General features: G+C 40.6%; 1 protein-coding gene and 1 non-coding gene across 12 annotated transcripts in view; both read right to left on the minus strand.

Annotated features, from left to right (window-relative positions):
* Positions 1-14,820: 14,820 nt before the first annotated feature.
* LOC112661233 (U4 spliceosomal RNA) lies at positions 14,821-14,967 on the minus strand. Its single transcript, XR_003137541.1, has one exon. It is a non-coding gene; the product is annotated as a U4 spliceosomal RNA (small nuclear RNA).
* A 404-nt stretch (positions 14,968-15,371) lies between these two features.
* LOC112660950 (uncharacterized) overlaps positions 15,372-21,133 on the minus strand; it is a 53,509-nt gene continuing 47,747 nt past the window's right edge. For all 11 annotated transcript variants that reach the window (XM_049099638.1, XM_049099639.1, XM_049099635.1 and 8 more), the window contains one exon: positions 15,372-18,900. In XM_049099638.1, coding sequence (XP_048955595.1) covers positions 16,970-17,905 — 936 coding nt within the window. In that variant the 5' untranslated portion in view covers positions 17,906-18,900 and the 3' untranslated portion in view covers positions 15,372-16,969. The remainder of the gene's footprint in view (positions 18,901-21,133) is intronic.

Raw genomic sequence — 21,133 nt, forward strand, 5'->3', positions numbered from 1 at the left:
GGGCACTATGCTAATAAGTCAATCAGAAAAAGGCATATCATATCATGTCACTCATATATGGAATTTAAGAAACAAAACAGAGGAGCATAGAGTAAGGGAGGTTAAAATAAAAAAGATGAAATCAGAGAGGGAGACAAACCAAAAGAGACTCTTAAACATAGGAAACAAACTGACGGTTGCTGGAGGGAAGGGAAGTGGAGGGATGGGGTAACTGGGTGATGGGCATTAAGGAGGGCATGTGATATAGTGAGCACTGGATGTTATATACAACTGATGAATCACTAGACTCTAACTCTGAAACTAGTAATATGTTATATGTTAATTAATTGAATGTAAATTAAATTTTTATATATATATATACACACATTAAAAAATTTCAGTGGTACAATACCTTATTTGTTGATATATGTAAGATTTAAAAAAGAGACAGAGAACGAGGGGATCCCTGGGTGACTCAGAGGTTTAGCGCCGCCTTCAGCCCAGGGCGTGATCCTGGAGACCCAGGATCAAGTCCCACATCAGGGTCCCTACATGGAGCCTGCTCCTCCTCTGCCTGTGTCTCTACCCGCCGCCCCCCCCCGCCGTATGTCTCTCATAAATAAATAAAATATTTTTTTAAAAAAGAGAAATACTTGCATTTTAGATTCTGATGGGCATAAACAAATATGTTGATTTTATGATACATACTAATATATTGAAATTATTCCAAGAAGTAGTTAGATGTTAATGTGAAAAGAACGTCAGTATATTCAACGGAATGTGCTAGAGTTAATGTGTATTTGGGATTTTGACAAATCAAAATGATTTGCCAATTTAAGTAAAAGATAAATCCTGACTTCTCTCTGAAAACAAATTTCTCTTTGTAGAGTACTTAAGGCAATGGTTCATATTCCTATTTGAGTGTTTGACCTTCTTTATGTCTTCACTTGGACGTTTCTTGCTCAGTGAAGCCCACTCTGGAGACCTATTTAAAATTGAAATATTCCACCCATCCTCACCCCTTTACCTTGGCTGGGTTTTTAAATTATTTTATTGACTTATTTGAGAGAGAGAGAGAGCAAGCAGAGGGAAGGGCAGAGGGAGAGGAAGAAGCAGACTCCTCACTAAGCAGAAGCCTGATTCGGGGCTCAATCCCAGGATCCCAGGATCATGACCTGAGCCAAAGACAGTCACTTAACCAACGGGCCACGCAGCACCCCTACTCTAGCTGTTTTTTATTGTTTATTTATTTCTTACTTTTTTTTCTAATACTTGTTCCTAACTATTTAACTCATCTACTATGTTTATTGCTTATAGTTTATCTCCTTACGTGAGAATATAAACTCCTCAAGAGAGGGATGTTTTATCTGATTTGCTCAGTGGTAACAGGGACCTGGTGGGCACACAATAAATATAGCTGACTTTCAGTGAGTTTGTATACATACTATCTGAAAACGTCAAAAACATGTTTTAGTAAAACCCACTTTACCCATGGATAGAGTTGAGCATAGTATTACTTGGTATCAATTCATGGTACAAATTTCAAGCAATTTTTAAATTGTACTACAAAATTTAGAATATTGTTTTCAAATGTGTTTTTGTTAATGTAAATATTAGAGTGCAGAAACTTTCATTTGACAGTTTGTAGATAGAGATATACATGTAGGAAAACTCATTTTTACAAGAATATCTTAACAGAATAACTCAGTCTAAAAAAAACTGGGTTTACTTTATAGTCGAAATTTTGAATCTGAAAACTCTTCATTAAGTTTGATGTTAGGAAACTTATGAAAGAACAACTGAAAGGCATTTTCATAATACATTGTTATACACCCATTTCCTTGATGACCTCATCCATCTCCATTACTGATCTACTGTATCTATACCACTTTCTCATCCATTTAAATTTCAACACCTGCTCCACATCTGTCTTGCCAGGATGACCTCAGTGCTTTCTCAGACATAGCACTATGAGTAGAGCAAATACTTTCATCGCTTTTATTACTACACTTTCTTTAAATTTTCCCAGTGCCTACCTTTTCAGTCAGAGAAATGTGACCTTGTTTGTAAATTCTACTATTATGTGTAATGGGGTTATCCCTGAACTAGGATTGCTCTTCAGGGAACTTTGACTCCTTCAACTACCCAGCACATATTTAGGAATCCACTCTGGAGTGTAGGGATAAATTATCTTACCCTCTAAATACCACATCTAGCTATTTGGGTTCACAATATAGAGTTGATCATGATTCCTTGCCACTAATATTCAAATTTCCTACACAATCCTAATACGGCTTCATCTTTTAGCAGTCCCATGGTCTACCTATTATGCATGAAATATGTGACCTGAATCCATATGACATACAACAGTAAAGTTATAGAAATTTACTGATAGTTCTCTTTTTGACTACAACGTAGATAAGAAAAAGGCAACAAAACAAAAAAATGCAAAAGGGTGACCATTGTAGTTGGTCTTTACATAAGACCTCCTGCTGGTTTTTAAAAAATATTTTTTTTATTTTTCATGAGAGACACAGAGAGAGAGGCAGAGCCGTAGGCAGAGGGAGAAGCAGGCTTCCTGTGGGGAGCCTGATGCAGAACTCAATTCTAGGACTCTGGGATCACAACCTTAGCCAGAGGCAAACGCTCAACCACTGAGCCACCCAGGTGCCCCTCTTCTGTTTTTGAAAGAAAGTGCATATAGGGAAGGTATTGAGTCAAGTGTACCATGCTCCTCTTCCTGTCTCAGATGTCATTATAAAAGTTCAGGAGATAACAATCTTTCTAAACGATAGCAGTTGCCTCCTAAGTGGCTTTCCTTTTCCAGTCCTGCCGTTCTCTTTTCCATCCTCCACAGTATTGGCAAAATAATTTTCCTGAAAACTTTTAATCCCTTTCTAATTCCTTAGTGCATATAAAATAAAATCCACACTCCTTCAGAGCCTTAACATTGTGGTCTCAATTTGTTGTTCAGACTATGCTTTCCTCTGTCTCCCACTTTTTCCTGTATGCCTCAGAAGAACATGCTTGCTGTTTGAGATATTCATGATGTTCCATTTGATTGGGATCTTTCTATGTGTCTGCTTTGGCCACCCAGTGACTAATATGGAACTTGACACATACTAGACACCAATAAACAGATTGCAGATTTAAGATGGTTGATGAAAACTTTCATCTTCCTTCCTTTTCCAAATCACAGAGGGAAAAAATGAAAATAAAATGTGTCCATGGCAGCATTGGAAACACAGGAAGAGTGCAAACAGTAAATGAGCTCAGTCAAGAATTTGAAGAAGATATAAACATTGGCATGTAAAATCCAATAGGGCTGATGAATCTGTGACCCAATATATGTTAAAAAGAAAGCTTGTATAAATGTCCATGATTTCCAATTTTTTAGCTTTCATGGTTTCCAGTTATTCAGCATGGACACAACTGATGAATAAATTAGTGACCAGGGAGATCAAGCAGAGCAATTCTCTCAAAACACACTGAAAGGATAAAGATGCAGAAAGTGTGAGGAACCCCTTAGGGAAAAATAAAGGACACATGCAAAAATTTCTATTTAATAGGAATTCCAGTAAGGGTGAATGAAGATACAATGTTGAAATAATTAAAAAATAATAACAGAAAATCCCCCTGAGCTGGAAAAAAAAACACAAAGTTTTCATTTAAAAAAAGCTATCAATCGCCAAGTTGCCATGTTCTCAGGGGAGTAAAAATTCACCTTCAAAGATAAAGAGAAAAATCATACACACTAAAGTTACAGAAATATGAAACAAGTTTCCTTCAGCTTCAAAGGAATGGAGCTAAAATGAGAAAGCAGGGTGCATGGGTGGCTCAGTGTGTTAAGCATCTTCCTTTGGCTTAGGTCATGATCCCAGTGTCCTGGAATCGAGTACTGCATCATGCCCCCTGCTCAGCAGGGAGTCTGCTTCTCCCTCTACCCTTCCCACCCTACTTGTGATCTCTCTCTCATGCTCTATCTCTCTCAAATAAATAAATAAATCTTTTTAAAAATGAGAATGCAGATGTATCATCTACAAATCCGGATGCTAGAAGATGATGGACAAATTTCCTCTCAAATTCTGAGATTAAATTATTTTGAACCTAGAATTCTACATCCAACAAAATTATCTATCAAGTATAAGGGCAAAAAGGAAAAACATTTGTAGGCATGGCAAGACTCAGGCAACTTAAAGTCCATAAACTTTTTCTATATGGAGTACTTGATGCAGTATTTAAATACTGCAATAGATAGACAGATAGATATGTACATACATACAGAGAGATTTATTATAAAGCAAAAAGCATAGAATAAAGGGGAAAGTAACAAAAAGAAAGCAGTTAAACTCTTGATTTAAATGATCATTATTAAGTGTCTAAGACATTTATGAAAATTCTGGAATTCTTATGTCCTAGAAATTTCTAAGTTCCTAAATAAAATAATGACAAAGTAATTTAAAAATAGCCATGGAAAAACATAAAATAATATTATATTTTATATTTCTTCATATGAATATTTTGGCAAATCTAGATTCCAGAACTCTAGCATTTAGATTTCAATGAGTCGATAATCTTGGGTAGCAAAATAAATTATATCTCATTCCCACTAACCTCTAGCTGAAATTTAGCATGAGCTCCAATGATAAATGTAAGCAATAAAGATAATGGTATTAGCAATACCTGTGACTTTCATCAGTACAAATCATAGAAATGTATATTCAGTTGGTGGCAGATATGTGAAAATATCATTTATGATAGTCATTAGATCAGCCTATAGATTGTACATAATCTTCAAGTTCCTGTCTATAGGTACTCCTGCAAATGAGCTGATCATCCCCTTTGACAATTGTCCCTGGTTATCCACATTCTCACCTTGGTGTCTCTGCCACCCTTTTTACTCTGAGTCTGATTGACCTCTGATTATGAATACCTGAAAGGAGATGAGCTTTTCCCCTTACCTGCTAAAGTTTTGTAAAACTGGTCAGTTGAAATGAGAATTTTTAACTTTCCCTAAGGCAGTCTGGTGTCCTGTAACACAGATAACTGAGTGAACTACAAGTATAAGCCTTGCAAGTTCAAACAAATCACATGATTGAGATAACTGTTTGAAGTATTATTTCAGGTAACTTATTAGCATTCACAGATGGTGCAGTGCTACAAGTTCTGAGCAGCAGAGGTTCATCTCTTGACTTGGTTTCCTCTTCAATTCCCATTTGATCCACTGAGGTATGAGGTAAAGGCAAGCACACATAGTATATCACACAAGCAGATTTTGGGCATTTGCATTCTATAAAAATACTGAGCATATTGAGAACAACATTGTGAGAATATCATAAACATAACTGGGAAAAAAAAAAAACAACTTACACACACACATTATTTGTAGGAAGGCACAGAAAATCATGTGACTCCGCTCACAATAACAGTCAAATACCGGGGAGGACATTTTTAAAAGTGATTTTAAGAAGCAGTCCATACACTTCAACCACAAAAGGGATCCATGGCATTATAAAAATTTTTTTTAAAAAGTAAAAATATCCCTGATCTAGATCAAGTTGATATTTTCCAAGAAGATAAAAATTAACACCACCAATTCAGGAAGTAGGAAAAAGAACTGGGGTAGACTGATAATTACAGGAAAGACTGGAGGATAATCAAAGATTTACAAGCACATGTCTCATCACCCTTACCACTATGCAAGACCTGTGCCAAAATGTTGCTCTCAAGCCCTCAGTGAGCCAATCATTTCTCTTGAGCCCTTTTAATAGTTATAAAAAGGAAAAACAAACAAAAGAAGGTGCACCAATTCATTCTACAAGTCAAGTAAAATAACCATCATACCCAAACTAAGACAAGTATGTATACCTTGGAAAACTTTTAGAGCAGTGTTACTTCTAAAGATGTACAAATTTCCTAAATGAAGTAACAGAAAGCAAATCAACTTCCTTCAGTGTGGCAAGAGAGGAGAGAAAAGAAATGCAATTGAGAAGGTTTGTAAATTGCCCTATGAAAGTAGAAGCTCTAATTGTCTCTACATTAAAAGTCACCAACAAACTCTGAGAGGAAAGCTGGAGGAGGTTGGGAGAACCCGACATTTGAAGAGAATAGAGGCAGTCTGTAACAGACAGTGGGGGTGGGGGGTGATTTAACCAGAGAAATAATTAGGAGTAGGATTAAACATCTATTGCTGCGTTTTTGTGAATTTTTTTCATTTATTTTTATTTATTTATTTTTTTACTGAAATATAATCAACATACACTGTTATATTAGTTTCAAGTATGCAATATGATTCAAAAGTCCTATACAGGGCAGCCCAGGGTGGTTCAGCAGTTTAGCGCCGCCTCAGCCCAGGGTGTGATCCTGGACACCTGGAATCAAGTCCCACGTCGGGCTCCCTGCATGGAGCCTGCTTCTCCCTCTGCCTGTATCTGTGCCTCTCTCTCTGTGTGTGTCTCATGAATAAATAAATAAAATCTTTGGAAAAACAATAACAACAACAACAAACCCCAAAATTCTATACATTGCTCAGGGCTCATCATTGTAAGTGCACTCTTAATCTCCTTTACCTACTTTACCCAGCCTCTCACCCACACCTCCTCTCTGGCAACTGCCAATTTGTTCTTAGTATTTAAGAATCTGTGTTGTAGTTGTTTTTGTTTGTTTGTTTTAATTTAAGGATTTTATTTATTTATTCATGAGACACACCGAGAGTGAGGCAGAAACACAGAGAAAGAAGCAGGCTCCCCATAGGAAGCGTGGGGCAGGATTCAATCCCAGGACTCCAGTATCACGACCTGAGCCAAAGGCAGACACTCAACCACTGAGCCACCCAGGCATTCCTGCTTTTGTTTTTGTTTTGTTTTGTTTTGTTTTAAGATTTTTTATTTATTTGGGAGAGATAGAGTGCCCTCATGCATGAGTGGGGGGGAGGGGCAGAGGGAGAGGGAGAGAATCTCAAGCAGACTCCCTGCTTAGCACAGAGCCCAATGCAGGACCCAATTTCACCACCCCGGGATCAGGACCTGAGCTCAAATCAAGAGTTGGATGCTTAACCCATTGAGACACCCAGGCACCCCAAGTGTCTGGACTCTTTTTTGTCTCTTCATTTTTTTTTTTTCTTAAATTCCATATATGAATTTTCTTCAACAGAGCTTGTCTGCTTGGTTATAGGCCATTGAGAGTTGTTTTGCCGACAGAGAAAAAAAAAGAGGAAGAGTCCAATGACCTAATAACTATTTAATCTGGAAAAGATGAGAAATGAAGAGTTTAGGACAATAATCTAGAGATCCAGCTATTGGAACAGAATGACCTGGTTAAGAGTAATTGATAATGAAGATTATTAAGTATTTCTATTATGGAATACTATGCAACAATTTAAAGAATGAAGTAGGTCAATATACACTAAAATGTAAAACTCCCCAAGATACAGTGTTAAATATGTTGAATATCAAATATGGAAAACAAGGCCTAGAAATGTGTGTGTGTATATATGTGTGTGTGTGTTCTACCAAATACAATTGTAGGGAGGATGGTGAATAAAATAAATAAATGAATATTTTATTTATTTTTATTTTACTTTCCTATGGTTTGAGTTTTGTACACTTAGTATGCATTTTAATTTTAAAAACATAAAAAGTAAAGCTATTTTCATGTTGGAAAAAATGGTGTGCATAACTCCATCATATAAAGATAGTGCTGTTAACACTTCTATTTGTTTTCATCCAATATTTTTTGGTGCAAATATCTTTTTTTTTTTTTTAACAGAAGGAAATCACATTGTGCATACTGTTTTTAATCAGCTTTTTCTACCTTTTCCATGGCATTAAATATTTCTCTAGTATCATTTTAGTGGCTAAATAAAACCTTGTTGTTAAATATTTATGTTTTATTCAGTTCTTGTTTCTACCAAAAACACTTCCATAAAAATCTTGTAGCTATAATTTTGCAAACATCTATGACTATTTTCTTAGCATGAATCCCCCAAAGTAAAAATGCTTGTTTAAAGGTTTTATGCAGAATTCTGAGGCATTCAATAGACATGGCCAAACTACTTTGCAGAAAAAGTCTCACCAAAAGCATATGACAGTGCCTCTTTCTGTACCATTTTGCCAACACAGAGAATGCGATTTTTTAAAAAAATCTAGGTCCTTAAAACTAGATTTATCATGAAATTAGAATTTCTTTTCACTCTAATTCTATCTTAACTGGTATTTCAAACTCAAATACATTGTAATACTGACCTGAATAGAGTTTGATTCTGTGGGATACAGAAATGAGGACAATATTTATGTATTTTGCACAGACTTTTTTCCTAAGCTTTTCTTCTTTGCCAGTCAGTTACACTGAAAGATTAAGGATTAGGTTTTGAGTCTGGTTCTAACCTTCTTCAATGTAAAATTATTAAAATTTAAATATAAGTTTAAAAACTGTGCATTGGACCTTTGTGCCATTGAAGAAGGTCAAGTTCAAGCCCCTTATTTAAAAAGACTTCTCCCTGAGAGATCACAAAGGAAACCTATTAACATTACATCTTTTCCCTTTCTTTTCCTCTTTGTTCATTTTAAAACAAGGCTGATACTGACTGAAATCTAAAATTGCAGAAAACAGTCATGGCTTATTCTATATTGATATGGCATCAAAATTGAGTATGCTCCCACTGAACTCACTGGACACGATTATTAGTAGAAATCTTTGATGAATTATCCATCTAAACAAAGCCCAGCTGTTTTGTTTTCTAAACAATACTGGAAAGGATCCGTTAAATATTGCCAACTTGGGTATTGTGTGTTTTTATTTTCAAACAAGAATTTCGGAGTTTGGTATGGTTGGAGCTTGGTTACTAAACATTCTGTTATTCCTATAAAAGATAGCGTAAGTTTTCAAACAAGAATGCTGTCTGAAATGCTTCATTCATGCTAACCTTCGAGACTGTGAAATGGTCTAACATTTTTTAATTATTTCTTTTGGAAAGAAAAGAATATATTTGCTTGCTCTTGCTATGGTCTTGCAGTATAGATGCAAATAAAATAATCTACTAAAGAAAGATGAAGATTACAGTTGCAAGTGATTTTATTGTGTAGATACAGCCATATTCTTCAAATTAATTATAGTGACAGTGTGAACTTTTATTGTTCATTCTCATATAAAAATTGTAAAAATGCTACAATGCTGAAAAAAAGAGTAGATGAGGAAGATCAAAGAGGATCAAAAACAATTGAAACCTCTGGTGTCTTAGCAGTTATCAAAGGAAATCACACAACTCTCAAGACATCTAATACTTATTTATTTCATTAAAAAGCACACAGTTGAAGTCAAAAAAGAAAAAAAAAAAAAAAACAAGATACCACAGTAAAACACTATTTTTCTCTGTAATTTTACTCAGGATCTATTCAAACATGTAAAGGCCTCTGTATCTTATTTTTAAAATAATTACAAACCCTAAGACTAACCTTTTGCTTTATCTACTAATTACCTGTCCACTGACCTATTTCTTTCTTTCATTGCCATGCTCTAATTATAAAAGGTCCACATTAACTATGTCTATTTCATTTATTCCCAGCACAATTTTTTTTGTAATATATCAGCTCTATCAACATATTAAGTTGGTAGTTTCAGTTGAGTTATCACATTAGAGTAATGCCATGTGACAGAAGAGGTGCTAGACCATATGGAAATTTACAAAGGATGTAGGTTGAAACCTGGTTACAGATTTCCTGGAAGCCCTCACCCACATCAAGGTTATCAAAGAATAAGGTTTGGGAGATGGAAGAGGAATTTATGAGGGGAATAACTTGAAAGAGAACTGCTCTTTTTATTTTTTAAAGATTTATTTTATTTGTTCATGAGAGACACAGAGAGAGGCAGAAACATAGGCAGAGGGAGAAGCAGGCTCCCTGTGGGGAGCCTGATGTGAGACTCGATCCCAGGACCCCGGGGTCATGACTTGAGCCAAAGGCAGATGCTCAACCACTGAGCTACCTAGGTGCCCCAAAAGAGAACTGCTCTTAAGTCCAGCTCACAAGAGGGAGGGGAGACACCCTCCCAACCCCCCCTACCCAAACCTAATGAGAGGGGCTGCAATGAGACCTTTTAAGCTGCTGCTTGACATGTGTTCCTTGCAGCTACGGGACACAAAGCATCTTCCTTGACTCCTGTATGAGAAAGCTAAAGGGGCTTGGGCAGCACACTGGGAGCAGAATGGGCACTGCTGGTCTGGGAGTTGCTTGTGGATCCCATTAACACTGAGTTCAAGGGGCACAAATCCTAGAGTCAGTGAGTCTGACTTTAATAATTTAAAATCCTTCCCATGAGGACCACAGAGAGAGTCTGTGTGGAGCAGAGTGTTGAGAGACTCAAGGGTTGAGGTGGTGGGGAGGATGGCAGCCAAAGGAGACAGTACCACATCAAGGGAGTTTCAGTCAGAGAGGATCAGCATAGGAAACTGAAGAACTTACCAAAGAGTCTATGAGAGAAAGTGTCAGTTGTAAATGTTTGCCAGGAGTCAAAAGGGTATTCAACATCTTCAAATGGCACTGCTTCTCTGTTCCAGCCCCTGGTCATAAACTAGTTAGCAAGTTGGAGGAAGAAAAGTAGGGAAAGAAAAAGGAGTTACCTTTAAATCAAGTTGGATTCATACCAGGACTAGATACACTAATGTCTCAGATAAGAGTGTGACCAGAAGACTTTCAGTTACATAAGAAAGACCAGAAGAGCCACAGATCCTCTCCAGGTTTCTAAAGAGGAACAAGGAAAGACTATAGCCTGAGCAGGTTTAATGAACATGTAGAAAGCGAACATAAATTGTTTATTGTGATTTCATCCCATGAGTCCTAAATGTTCCATTTCTTTTTTGAAATCACTTTCTCAAAATCGCCAAAAAATCTTTACTGTGTTGAGAAAATAAAGGAATCTGGAAGCACAAGGTCTGAAATCAAATCCTAGATGCACACAACTCAATAGTTGAATGTCCTTGGCTAACTCATTGAACCTCTCTGAACATCATTTTTGTATTTATATATTTAAGAGGCTAAATAGTTAATCTCTAAAATTCTTTCCTGTTCTTAATGTTACTTGTCTTAGTTTGGGCTCTCGAGAAACATACCTTGAGCCAAGGATTCTAAATAATCTGGGAATCCCAGGAAACTTAGTAGAGAAGCAGGAGAATGAGACAGGAAAGGAAGCCAATAGTGTTTTCAAGCCAGTTACCACTGTGGGCAAGAGGAGCTCAATCCCACTCTCCCCAGGGAGAATGTGTAGACCAGCATTGTCCCGCAGAAATAGTAGTTTTAAATATTCTTCTAGTAGCTGAATTTAAAAGGTAAAAAGAAGTTGGTAAAATTCATTTTAATAATTTTTCAACCCACTAAATTCAGAATATTACATTTCAACATGTAAAAATTATTAACGAGATGTTAAAACTTTTCTAATAAGTCTTTGAAGTCAAGTTTATACTTAAAGGACAACTTGACTTGGACATTAAATTTTCATTTGACGTGTATATAGATTTTGTAAAATTATAGTTGGAAAAGTACATTAATATGGCCAAGTTTTTCCAAATATACATAAAAGTTTTCCAATCACTGAAGAGTATCATTTTACTTTAACTTAGTTAAAATTAAATAAAATGTGATATTCAGTTCTTGAGTCACACTAGCCACATTCTATATGATCAATAGCCACATGTAGCTAGTGGCTTCTGTATTGGACACAGATGTTGAACATGCCTCAGAGTTATTCTATGTGATGGGGGGCAAAGTAGCTAGGGAGTTTACCTACCTCACGGACCATCATTGGTTAATGGCTGTTTCTGGGGGGCCGTTGACAGCTGTGCTCATGACCGAGTTTGCTTACCACCAGAACAAAGCTTCTCGCAGAGAGGTGCAGGTGTTCACAGTAAGAAACCTTCTGCACGTGGAGGTGAATGCCAAGGGGATGTGGGCAGAGCCCTGATGGTGTCTGCTGTACTACATGACCTCCATTTTGTCAGCTATTGTCATTTTTATCAAACCCCTTCTTGATCTCTTAGAAGAACATGGCAGATGAATTTTTTTTTGTTTCAAATATCTCTCACAGTCAAATCTTTCCTTCCACTGCCACGGATGGTGTACTGTATGTCAGAGGCCCTGCCTCGCCTAGCATGGTTTGCCACGTTTGCCACAATTCTATAATGGCTTATGTGCCATAATTCAGGCATGAGGTGGATGCAGAGAGCTATGGTATTTATTATGTGGCATTCCCCATTCAAGTCTCCAGAACCAAGTCTGATTTTAGGTAGGAAGCATTTCAGATCTAACTTAATACTCCAGTACTTGGCATTTAAGTACCTCTACCCTTGGTTCAGCTAAAAGCTTGGTCTTGAGACTGCTGTACTCACGAGACCCATTCAAATTTGTACCATCGTTTGAATATCTGATTCTCTGGTCTCTTCCCTTGAGCCCCAGCTTGGCTAATGCCTCTATTTTCTAATCTTAGGCAGAATGCAGTCCAGACAGCCAATTTCCCTGGTAACTATGCCCTACCCACTTGCCCCATAAGCCTCTAGATATCTTGTAGCTCTGCCCACACTCCCAACTTTATTCTCCAGGGCTCCTTGGTCTGTATTGCCTGATGCTTTCTGGGTTGTGTGAGGTTAAACCCTCTGCAAACCATGTTCTGTCTGCCAGACTGGAACTCCTCCCATCTTCTCCCTCCTGGCCTATGCCACCTGTCAGGATCTCATTCGGGGTCTCTTCCTCTATCACTCTATCCTGTAACATTGCACTTAACCAGGTCATGTAATATCGCAGCCCCAAAATAGGATAACATTTGCTTTCAAGCCTAAATTAATGCATATAAGCTATTATCATTTCTTTTCTTTTTCTAGTCTATTCTGCATTATGAAGTCAGATTCATTTCTTAAAATTCTGTATTTGACATGCCAACATTTGCTGAAGAAAATCCATAACTGTCCTAGATGGAGTCAGGTGTTGGGGAGACAAAAGAAACATATGACAATGTTCCTGACTTCAAGTAGTTTTCAAGCAAATTTGAGAGGCAAGACTCGGATGTATGACAGAATTAGCAAATAGTGTAGAACAGGGATTGGCAAACTTCATCTGTTTTAAAGGGCCAGAAAGTTCATATTTCAGTCATTGTGGGCCATATTTTCGTTGCTGAAACTACCAACTCTGTCTTTGTAGCATGAAAGCAGTGGCAGACAATACATGAATGAAGGGACATGGTTGTGCTCCCATGCAACTTCACTGGATACTGAGAGGGACACTAAAATTTACATTTCATATTATTTCTACATGCCATGAAATATTCATCTTTTGATTTTCCCCAACCATTTATTAACACCACTCTTAGCTTGCAGACCACACAAAAATAGGCAGTGGGCAGGATGTATTTAGCTGTCGTTGTTCCTCAAACAGTGGTGTAGAACATAATCAAGAACTTGGTTGGGTGGTTCAGATCCAATGATATAGAAGTTTAAGGGAGGGATCCCTGGGTGGCGCAGTGGTTTAGCGCCTGCCTTTGGCCCAGGGCGCGATCCTGGAGACCCGGGATCGAATCCCACGTCAGGCTCCCGGTGCATGGAGCCTGCTTCTCCCTCTGCCTGTGTCTCTGCCTCTCTCTCTCTCTCTCTCTGTGACTATCATAAAAAAAAAAAAAAAAAAAAAAAAGTTTAAGGGAGACAGTCATTGAGATACCTTTATAGGAAAGTCAAAACTGGCTCTGGAAGCTTGTACAATAATTTGGATGATGATGGAAAGAAAGAGGCTCTATCAAGTCAGCAATAGCATAATCCAAGAGAGGAGTTGAATGTGGTACACTAATGAGTGATGGGGCTACACTGAATAAAACAGAAGGTCCTTATTATTGACCAACTGTTGCGTATCTGTTGGATATTTGCACTTGGCCAAAAGGTGAATAAACAAAATGTAAACATTACTTCTTCCCCCTATTCTATCCTTGTAGATTAGCTCTTAGAAAAATATAGAACCGTCTTCTTCCAGCCTCCACAACTCAAACTCGCTTCCAAATTTTTCTTCTCTGTACTTCTTTGATCTTTATTCTGAAATTTCCCAGATCTCTTTTCTGGTATGTAATTCTTGTTCTCAGTTGTGTCTGAGCTACTGGGTAACGCTTCCATTGAGGTGTAATATCAAGGTGTGATGATATGTTATTTCTAGAATTTCACTTTTTAAATCTTCTTTTCCTAGTTTCATATTGACTTCTTGGGTTACAGTATTATGTCTTCATTTTTCTCTTTAAACAGATAAAAAATACTTACTTAATAGTAGAGTTAGATTGTTTCCTTTTTCTCTAGGTTTTAGGGTGTTGATTCTTTTCTCATGATTATTCGTTTCCGTAGGCAGGTTACAATTTTGGTAGGAAACTAATATCCGATGGGGTGTTTACCTGAGAACCTCCTGTGCTCAAGATAATGAAAGTGTCCCGGTAAAGTGGCTTTGTATTTTCCCCTGCCAAGCCCACAGGGGTTTTACCCATTCCATAAGTTTCTACATTAATTTCTTGACTTCTTTACCGTGTAGGTAGTATAAATTTGAATCCCACAACCATAGAGAGTATAGGCTTGATTTCTTTTCTTATGAGTGATTCTTTTCCTATTTATGGCCCCTGGCATAAGGCACACTTCCCTAACACCTCTCCAGGCTAGTGGTTAAAGTTTTCCAGTCCCTCTAGCTTCTTAGCTGACACAGGACTGATCTTTCACTTCGTGTCCCAGCAATGGCATTACGACATCAGCCCCCAGCCTTAGGTTCATGGGTCTCATCTCTATGGATCATTGCTCTCTGCTTTGTCACTGGGGGTTTCCCTTCCATTTGCATTTACTTACTTATTTCATTTTTAAAAATTCTATTTTTAATCCAGCACTTCTATACTTGGAGGACCAAGGGAGCCTTACCATGCACTTCCAATTAGCAATAATCGCGCCTCGGATAAACCTCATTGGCTACGATACTGCCACTGCGCAAAGCTTACCATGCACTTCCATCTGACAAATTCCTAAGACCTAGTGGGTTTTATTTTTAAGAAGAGGAAATCAAAACACTAGAGGACTAAGAGAATGAAATTTTTTTTAAAGACTTACTTATTTTAGAAAAAGAGAGAGAGAGAGAGAGAGAGCATGAATGGGAGGAACAGGGAGAGAGAATCCCAGGCATATTCCATGCTGAATCAGAGCCCAGTGCAGGGCTCAATCTCACAACCCTGAGATCATCACCTGAGCCAAAACCAAGAGTTGGATGCTTAACTGACTGAGCCACTCAGGCACCCCTAAGAGGATGAAGATTTTAAACGTGGATAGGAAAAGTGTAAAGATTCTAAAAAAAGAAAAATCCCTCCAAAGAAACAAAGGATTGGCAATTCTCTGTATATGGATATTTTATTTGTTTGTTTTTAAGCTTTTCATTCAGAAATAATTTTATATTGACAGATTTGCAAAAATAATAGAGTTGCTATACACCCTTCACCCAGCTTCCCCTAACATTGGCATCTTACATTGTTGTGCCCAAGATTGCGAATCCAAGAAACCACCAAGGAGCAGACACCGAAGCAAACACAAGAGGGTTTATTTACAAGCTTGAGCTTGGGTCCAAGTGTACCCGACACAGCAGAGCAAGGACTTGGACCCTGAGGTGGGTTTCAGCTTAGTTTTATGGGCTGGTCTAGGGGACCTCCAGAAGGGGTAGAGGAATTTCTCAAGTTCTGTTTACATTCTGATATGGGGCTTTCAAGGGCATTGAGCTCTGTTCTTATTCTAATAGGGGCTTCCTGCCCTTGGCTTGGGCTGTTTTTATTCTAATATGAGGCTATCTAATATGTTAAGCTGTAAGCTGTTTTCTTCCTGTAACTGAAGTAAGGTAAAGTTCAGCTCTTATTCACAGGGGCCTGGGATGGCTGTACTTGTGCTAAGGCTGAACTTAAAGTGGAATGGCCTTAATTTTCTCGGCCTCCACATTTCCCCCTCTCAGAGGAACCTAAGGAAGGACCCAATCATGGGTCCAGGTTGCTCTCAGAGTGAGCCAGGGGAATGATTAAACCAGGATTCGAACCAACCTTGTTGCTGTTCTCACTTCCATTTACATTCCAGCGAAGAAGCAACATCCTAGGTTTAAGGCAGCACATAATCCTCCGCCCCCTTTGTTGTAAGAAGACTAAGTCTAATCCTCTTCTATTTTGAAGGACAACCTCAGACTAGGGAGTCTTGGAGGTGGGAATTAAGTGAGAACGGCACAGTCTTAGCTTTAGGGGATTGTCCTTGTCCGGTTGGCTTTTCCATTCTGGAACAAAGTCCTTGAGTGGACCCAGGGAGTAATCCCGACGACCTTGAGAGCGGTGGGAGTGGTCAGGATCACGATGTAGGGTCCCTTCTAGCGAGGTTGAAGTGTCTGGTGTTGGTATCTCCGCACGTACACCCAGTCACCTGGCCGATATCGATGGGCCCAGTCTCATAGAGGGCCCTCAGCTTAGGCCACACCTGCTCATGGGTTCGTTGTAACATTTGGAGGGAGAAAAGAAGTTGGTGATCATAAAATTCAGCAAGCACCTCAGGTTTTAAATTGGGGATAATAGGTGGAGGAAGACCGAACACGATCTCGTAGGGAGTCAGTCCCATCTTATATGGGGAGTTCCTCACCCTATATAGGGCAAAGGGGAGGAGAGTCACCCAGTCCCTGCCAGTGTCCAGGGCTAATTTAGTTAAGGTCTCCTTTAATGTTCTGTTCATCCCCTCTACCTGTCCTGAGCTCTGGGGCCTATGTGCACAATGTAATTTCCAATCTGCCCCAAGTACTAGGGCCACTCCCCATGTTACCTTAGAGACGAATCCTGGGCCGTTGTCTGATCCAGTCTTAACAGGAAAACCATACCTTGGTGAGATGGTTTCCAGCAGTTTCTTGGTCACAGTCTGTGCTGTTTCATGTTTGGTGGGAAATGCCTCTGTCCATCTTGAAAAAGTATCTACAAATACTTTTTACCTTTATTTATTTAGTAAATACCTGTATCCGTATTTTCCAGGTTTTACCTCAGTGAAGTCCACTTCCCAGTAGGCTCCTGGGCGGTCCTCCTGGAGCCGGGTGCCCAGGTTAGATCCATGGGCGGAGGCATTAGTTAACTGGCATGCATGGCAGCTCGCCACAATCTGCTCGATCTTTGTTCCAGAGTCTTTAATAGTGATCTTTGCATGTCGTATGAGGTCTTCCATCCTCCTCGTTCCCATGTGAGTGCTCCGATGCGTTCTGGATAGGCCTCGCCGTCCTAGTTCCTCTGGCAGGATGATGCTGGAGTCTGCGGCCCTCCCCCAGCCACGCAAGCACTGGGTCATAGGCAAGTGTTTGATCCAGTGTAAATCAGCATCAGTATAGTTGGGGGTGTCGGGCAGGGTCTGTGCCCCCGGATCAGGTCTGCGTTTCCATGGTGACAGCTGCCCCCGCGTATCCGATTCCTTCTCGGAGGAAACCGCTGCCCTCCGTGTACCAGGTGGCGTCTGCATTCCGCAGTGGCTGGTCCTGGAGATCTCTGCTTCTGTGCACCTGTGCCAAAACTTCGTGACAGAGTGGGGGGTCCCAGTCTGGGTTAGGGAGACGAGGGGCATGAGGTATTGGCGGACCCTGACAGGGTCTGCCCCCGGCTTTAGTACTATGTATATGGCTGGTCGGTGCCGGGCCTGCCCAATTCCCCCAGTTTCTGCCCACGCTTGGGGAAATTCCCACAGCCAACGGTCAATGTCAGTCACTGGGACTGAGGGCGTTTGGTGGAGACAATATCCATCTTCTAAACTCAGGACAGGCACCTGAATCAGGTGTCCCTCCTTGTTTAGGACTTTTGTCCCTTCGGGGTGGAAGCGAATTTGTACCCCCATCTTGGTGAGCAAATCCCGACCTAACAACGAGTAGGGACACTCAGGGATGACCATGAAGGAGTGAGACACCCGGCCCGTGCCAAGATCCTCAGTTCTTCGGGTAGTCCATGAGTACTGTTCGGTGCCCGTGGCCCCTTGCACCCATGAAGTCTTCGGTTTGCCAGTTTCCCTTGGGGTTGTTTTAAAACCAAATGTTGTGCCCCACCCAGTGTCCACTAGGAATTCAACAGGTTGCCCCTCCACTGTAAGAGTTACCCTGGGCTCGGGGAGGGGTGCCGAACCCCAACTTCCCTAATCGTCCAGGTCCTCCATCTCCAAGATCTTGGCAGGGGCCTTAGATCTTTTGTTAGGGCAGCTTTTCACCCAGTGGCCCTTTTCTTTGCAATAAGCACAATGGTTGTTGTTCAGCTTAGGGCGCTCCCGAGGGGGACCAGGGCCATCCTCCTTACCTGTCCCCGAAGCCAGCTTCTTGAGGTGCCTCTGTCTTTCCTGTGGGTCATCCACGGTTGTGGCCAGTAGGATCTTGGCCAGGTTTCGGGTCTGCTGGGTCACTTAGTTTGGTTTGTTGTTCTTCCGGACTTTCTCTATTATTATAGACTCGTTCTGCTACTATCACTAAGTCCTGCAAGCTCTTCTCTCCCAGTCTCTCTACTCTTTGCAATTTCTTTTTAATGTACGGCATGGCCTGGTTAACAAAAGCCATGATAATTGCGGCCTTTGTTTCCAGGGCTTCTGGGTTCATAGGGGTGCACTGCCTAAAAGCCTCTATGACTCTGTCTAAGAAGGCTGCTGGACTCTCATCCTTTCCCTGCCTCACATCATAGACCTCGGCCAGATTGGGAGGCTTGTGCGGCAGCCTGGAGACCTGTCCCTAGAGTCTGGCGGTGGACCCGGGGTCTCTCCTTACCTTCAGCCCAGTTGTGCGCTTTGGGGGGTAAAAAGGCTTTTAATGAATGAGGGGAATTTTCGGTCATGTCCTGCCAGGCCAGGATGTTGGGCACCTGGTCAGGGTGGCCGCCCGGTTTGTCCCTGAAGATCACGGCCTTAACCTGTAAGGTAATAGGTAGGTGGAAAGTTCCTTCTCGGGGCCAACCCACATCAAAGGTTGGCCATTCTGATATGCAATAGATTTGAAATCTCTGTCTCCTTATGTAAACAGTTATATGACAGTTAACAAAGACCCAGTAACACAGACAAATGCACAGTTAACAAGGACATAGTAACACAGACAAACGTTCCAATGCAGCCGCAGAGACAAAACAGAAAGTAACCCGAAGGGCTGGCAGCCGGCCCTCCTTACAGATGAGGACCCCGTCCTCCAGGAGGGGGCAAGGGACGTCTCCTCAAGACCCCCAGTCAATGGCCGCCAGTGCATCCACCTAAGCCAATGTCGATCCAATACAGATTGGAATTCCTACAGGTAAAAGTACAGTTTAGAGCTCTCAGAGAATATGCGCACAACAGGTGGAAAAAGTTGAGTGCACTGACCCCGCATGAAACCCTCCGGATGGGGTCCTGGAGGTCTCTCGGATCCTGGCCGAGCCCCCAAATGTTGTGCCCAAGATTGCGAATCCGAGAAACCACCAAGGAGCCGACACCGATGCAAACACACGAGGGTTTATTTACAAGCTCGAGCTTGGGTCCAAGTGTACCCGACGCAGCGGAGCAGGGACTTGGACCCCGAGGTGGGTTTCAGCTTAGTTTTATGGGCTGGTCTAGGGGACCTGCAGAAGGGGTGGAGCAATTTCTCAAGTTCTGTTTACATTCTGATATGGGGCTTTCAAGGGCATTGAGCTCTGTTCTTATTCTAATAGGGGCTTCCTGCCCTTGGCTTGGGCTCTGTGTTTATTCTAATATGGGGCTTTCTAGGATGTTAAGCTGTAAGCTGTTTTCTTCCTGTAGCTGAAGTAAGGTAAAGTTCAGCTCTTATTCACAGGGGCCTGGGATGGCTGTACTTGTGCCAACGCTGAACTTAAAGTGGAATGGCCTTAATTTTCTCGGCCTCCACAACATAACCATGGTACAATGATCAAAAGTTAGTAATTTAACATTGGCATAACACTATGATTAATTACAGACTTTAGACAGATTTCAGCAGTGTCTCATTGATATCCTCTTTCTGTTCCAAAGTCCAATCCAGGGCTCCACATTGTATTTAGTGGTTGTGTCTCTTTTGTGTCCCCCAGTCTGTGACAGTTCTTCAGTTTACCCTAACACTCTCAATGAATACTGGTCAGGTGTTTTGTAAAATGTCCCTCAAATTTGCATGTGGTTGCTCGTGATCAGATTGAAGTTATGCATAGGAATGATATCACATTTCTTGAGGCTACACAAATATCTATTTTCCCCTTCACTTTTGCCCACTAATTTTAGCTTTCCTAGGTGGATCCTGGCTACGAGTGTTTACTAGTGTTCTAATGATGACTTGCTATTTCCTTCTCTCCTTTTACATTATTAATTGAAATTCTTCTGCAAGGAGGAGTTGTCCTTTCTGCACCATTTACTTATGTATTTAATAACTTACTTATGCAGGCATGGACTTCCGAGTATTTATCTTATTTCGTTTCATAAACCAATATTTTATTTTGTGGCTGAAACAGTTTCAGCTTTGGTCATTGAGAGCTTTCACATTGGCTACTGTGTCCTTTCGACATGCCTCCATCCCGAGGACATCTTTGCTTTTTGGTACTGTAAGATCCTGCAGGCCCATCTTGTATTATCCCACCCCAGTTCTGGAATCAATCACTTCTCCAAGGGCCTAGGTAGACGTTTTAAACCACAGTAGATAGTTTTGAAGCCTCACCCAGGGAAAGCACAGAGTCAGAAAAGAAAGCTTGATGGACCATGGAGAAGCCCAAGATTCAAAGGTTGAGTAGAGAGGGGGCTGGAATCCGAAGAAGGAGGCAAAGAAGGAACCGTCAGAGAAGTAAGGGGAACTCAGACCATGGAGTCAAAGAAGCAAGAAAGCACATCTCAGCTTAACTGTAGGGTCCTGCATAAGGCATCCTATCTGTTCTCTGCCACTTCACTCCTTCCAGCCAGATATCCTTACTGCCCCGAGCTAACCAGATCCCTAACTCTGACCGAACTGCAGGAAGCACAGCCACAACTAACAAATTCAGCCCTCGGCACTCTAGGCCTTCATGCCTGTAACTGAAATGTTTATCCCTTTCTTTCTCAGGCCCAAGTCCCACTCGTCTTCCCAAAGTCTGGGCAAGTGGCACCTTTTCCTGGAAACTTTTCCCAAACTTTCAGCCTATATTTATCGTTTGCTTTTTATAA

The sequence above is a fragment of the Canis lupus genome, chromosome 23, assembly GCF_003254725.2.
Source record: "Canis lupus dingo isolate Sandy chromosome 23, ASM325472v2, whole genome shotgun sequence".
NCBI lineage: Eukaryota > Metazoa > Chordata > Mammalia > Carnivora > Canidae > Canis > Canis lupus.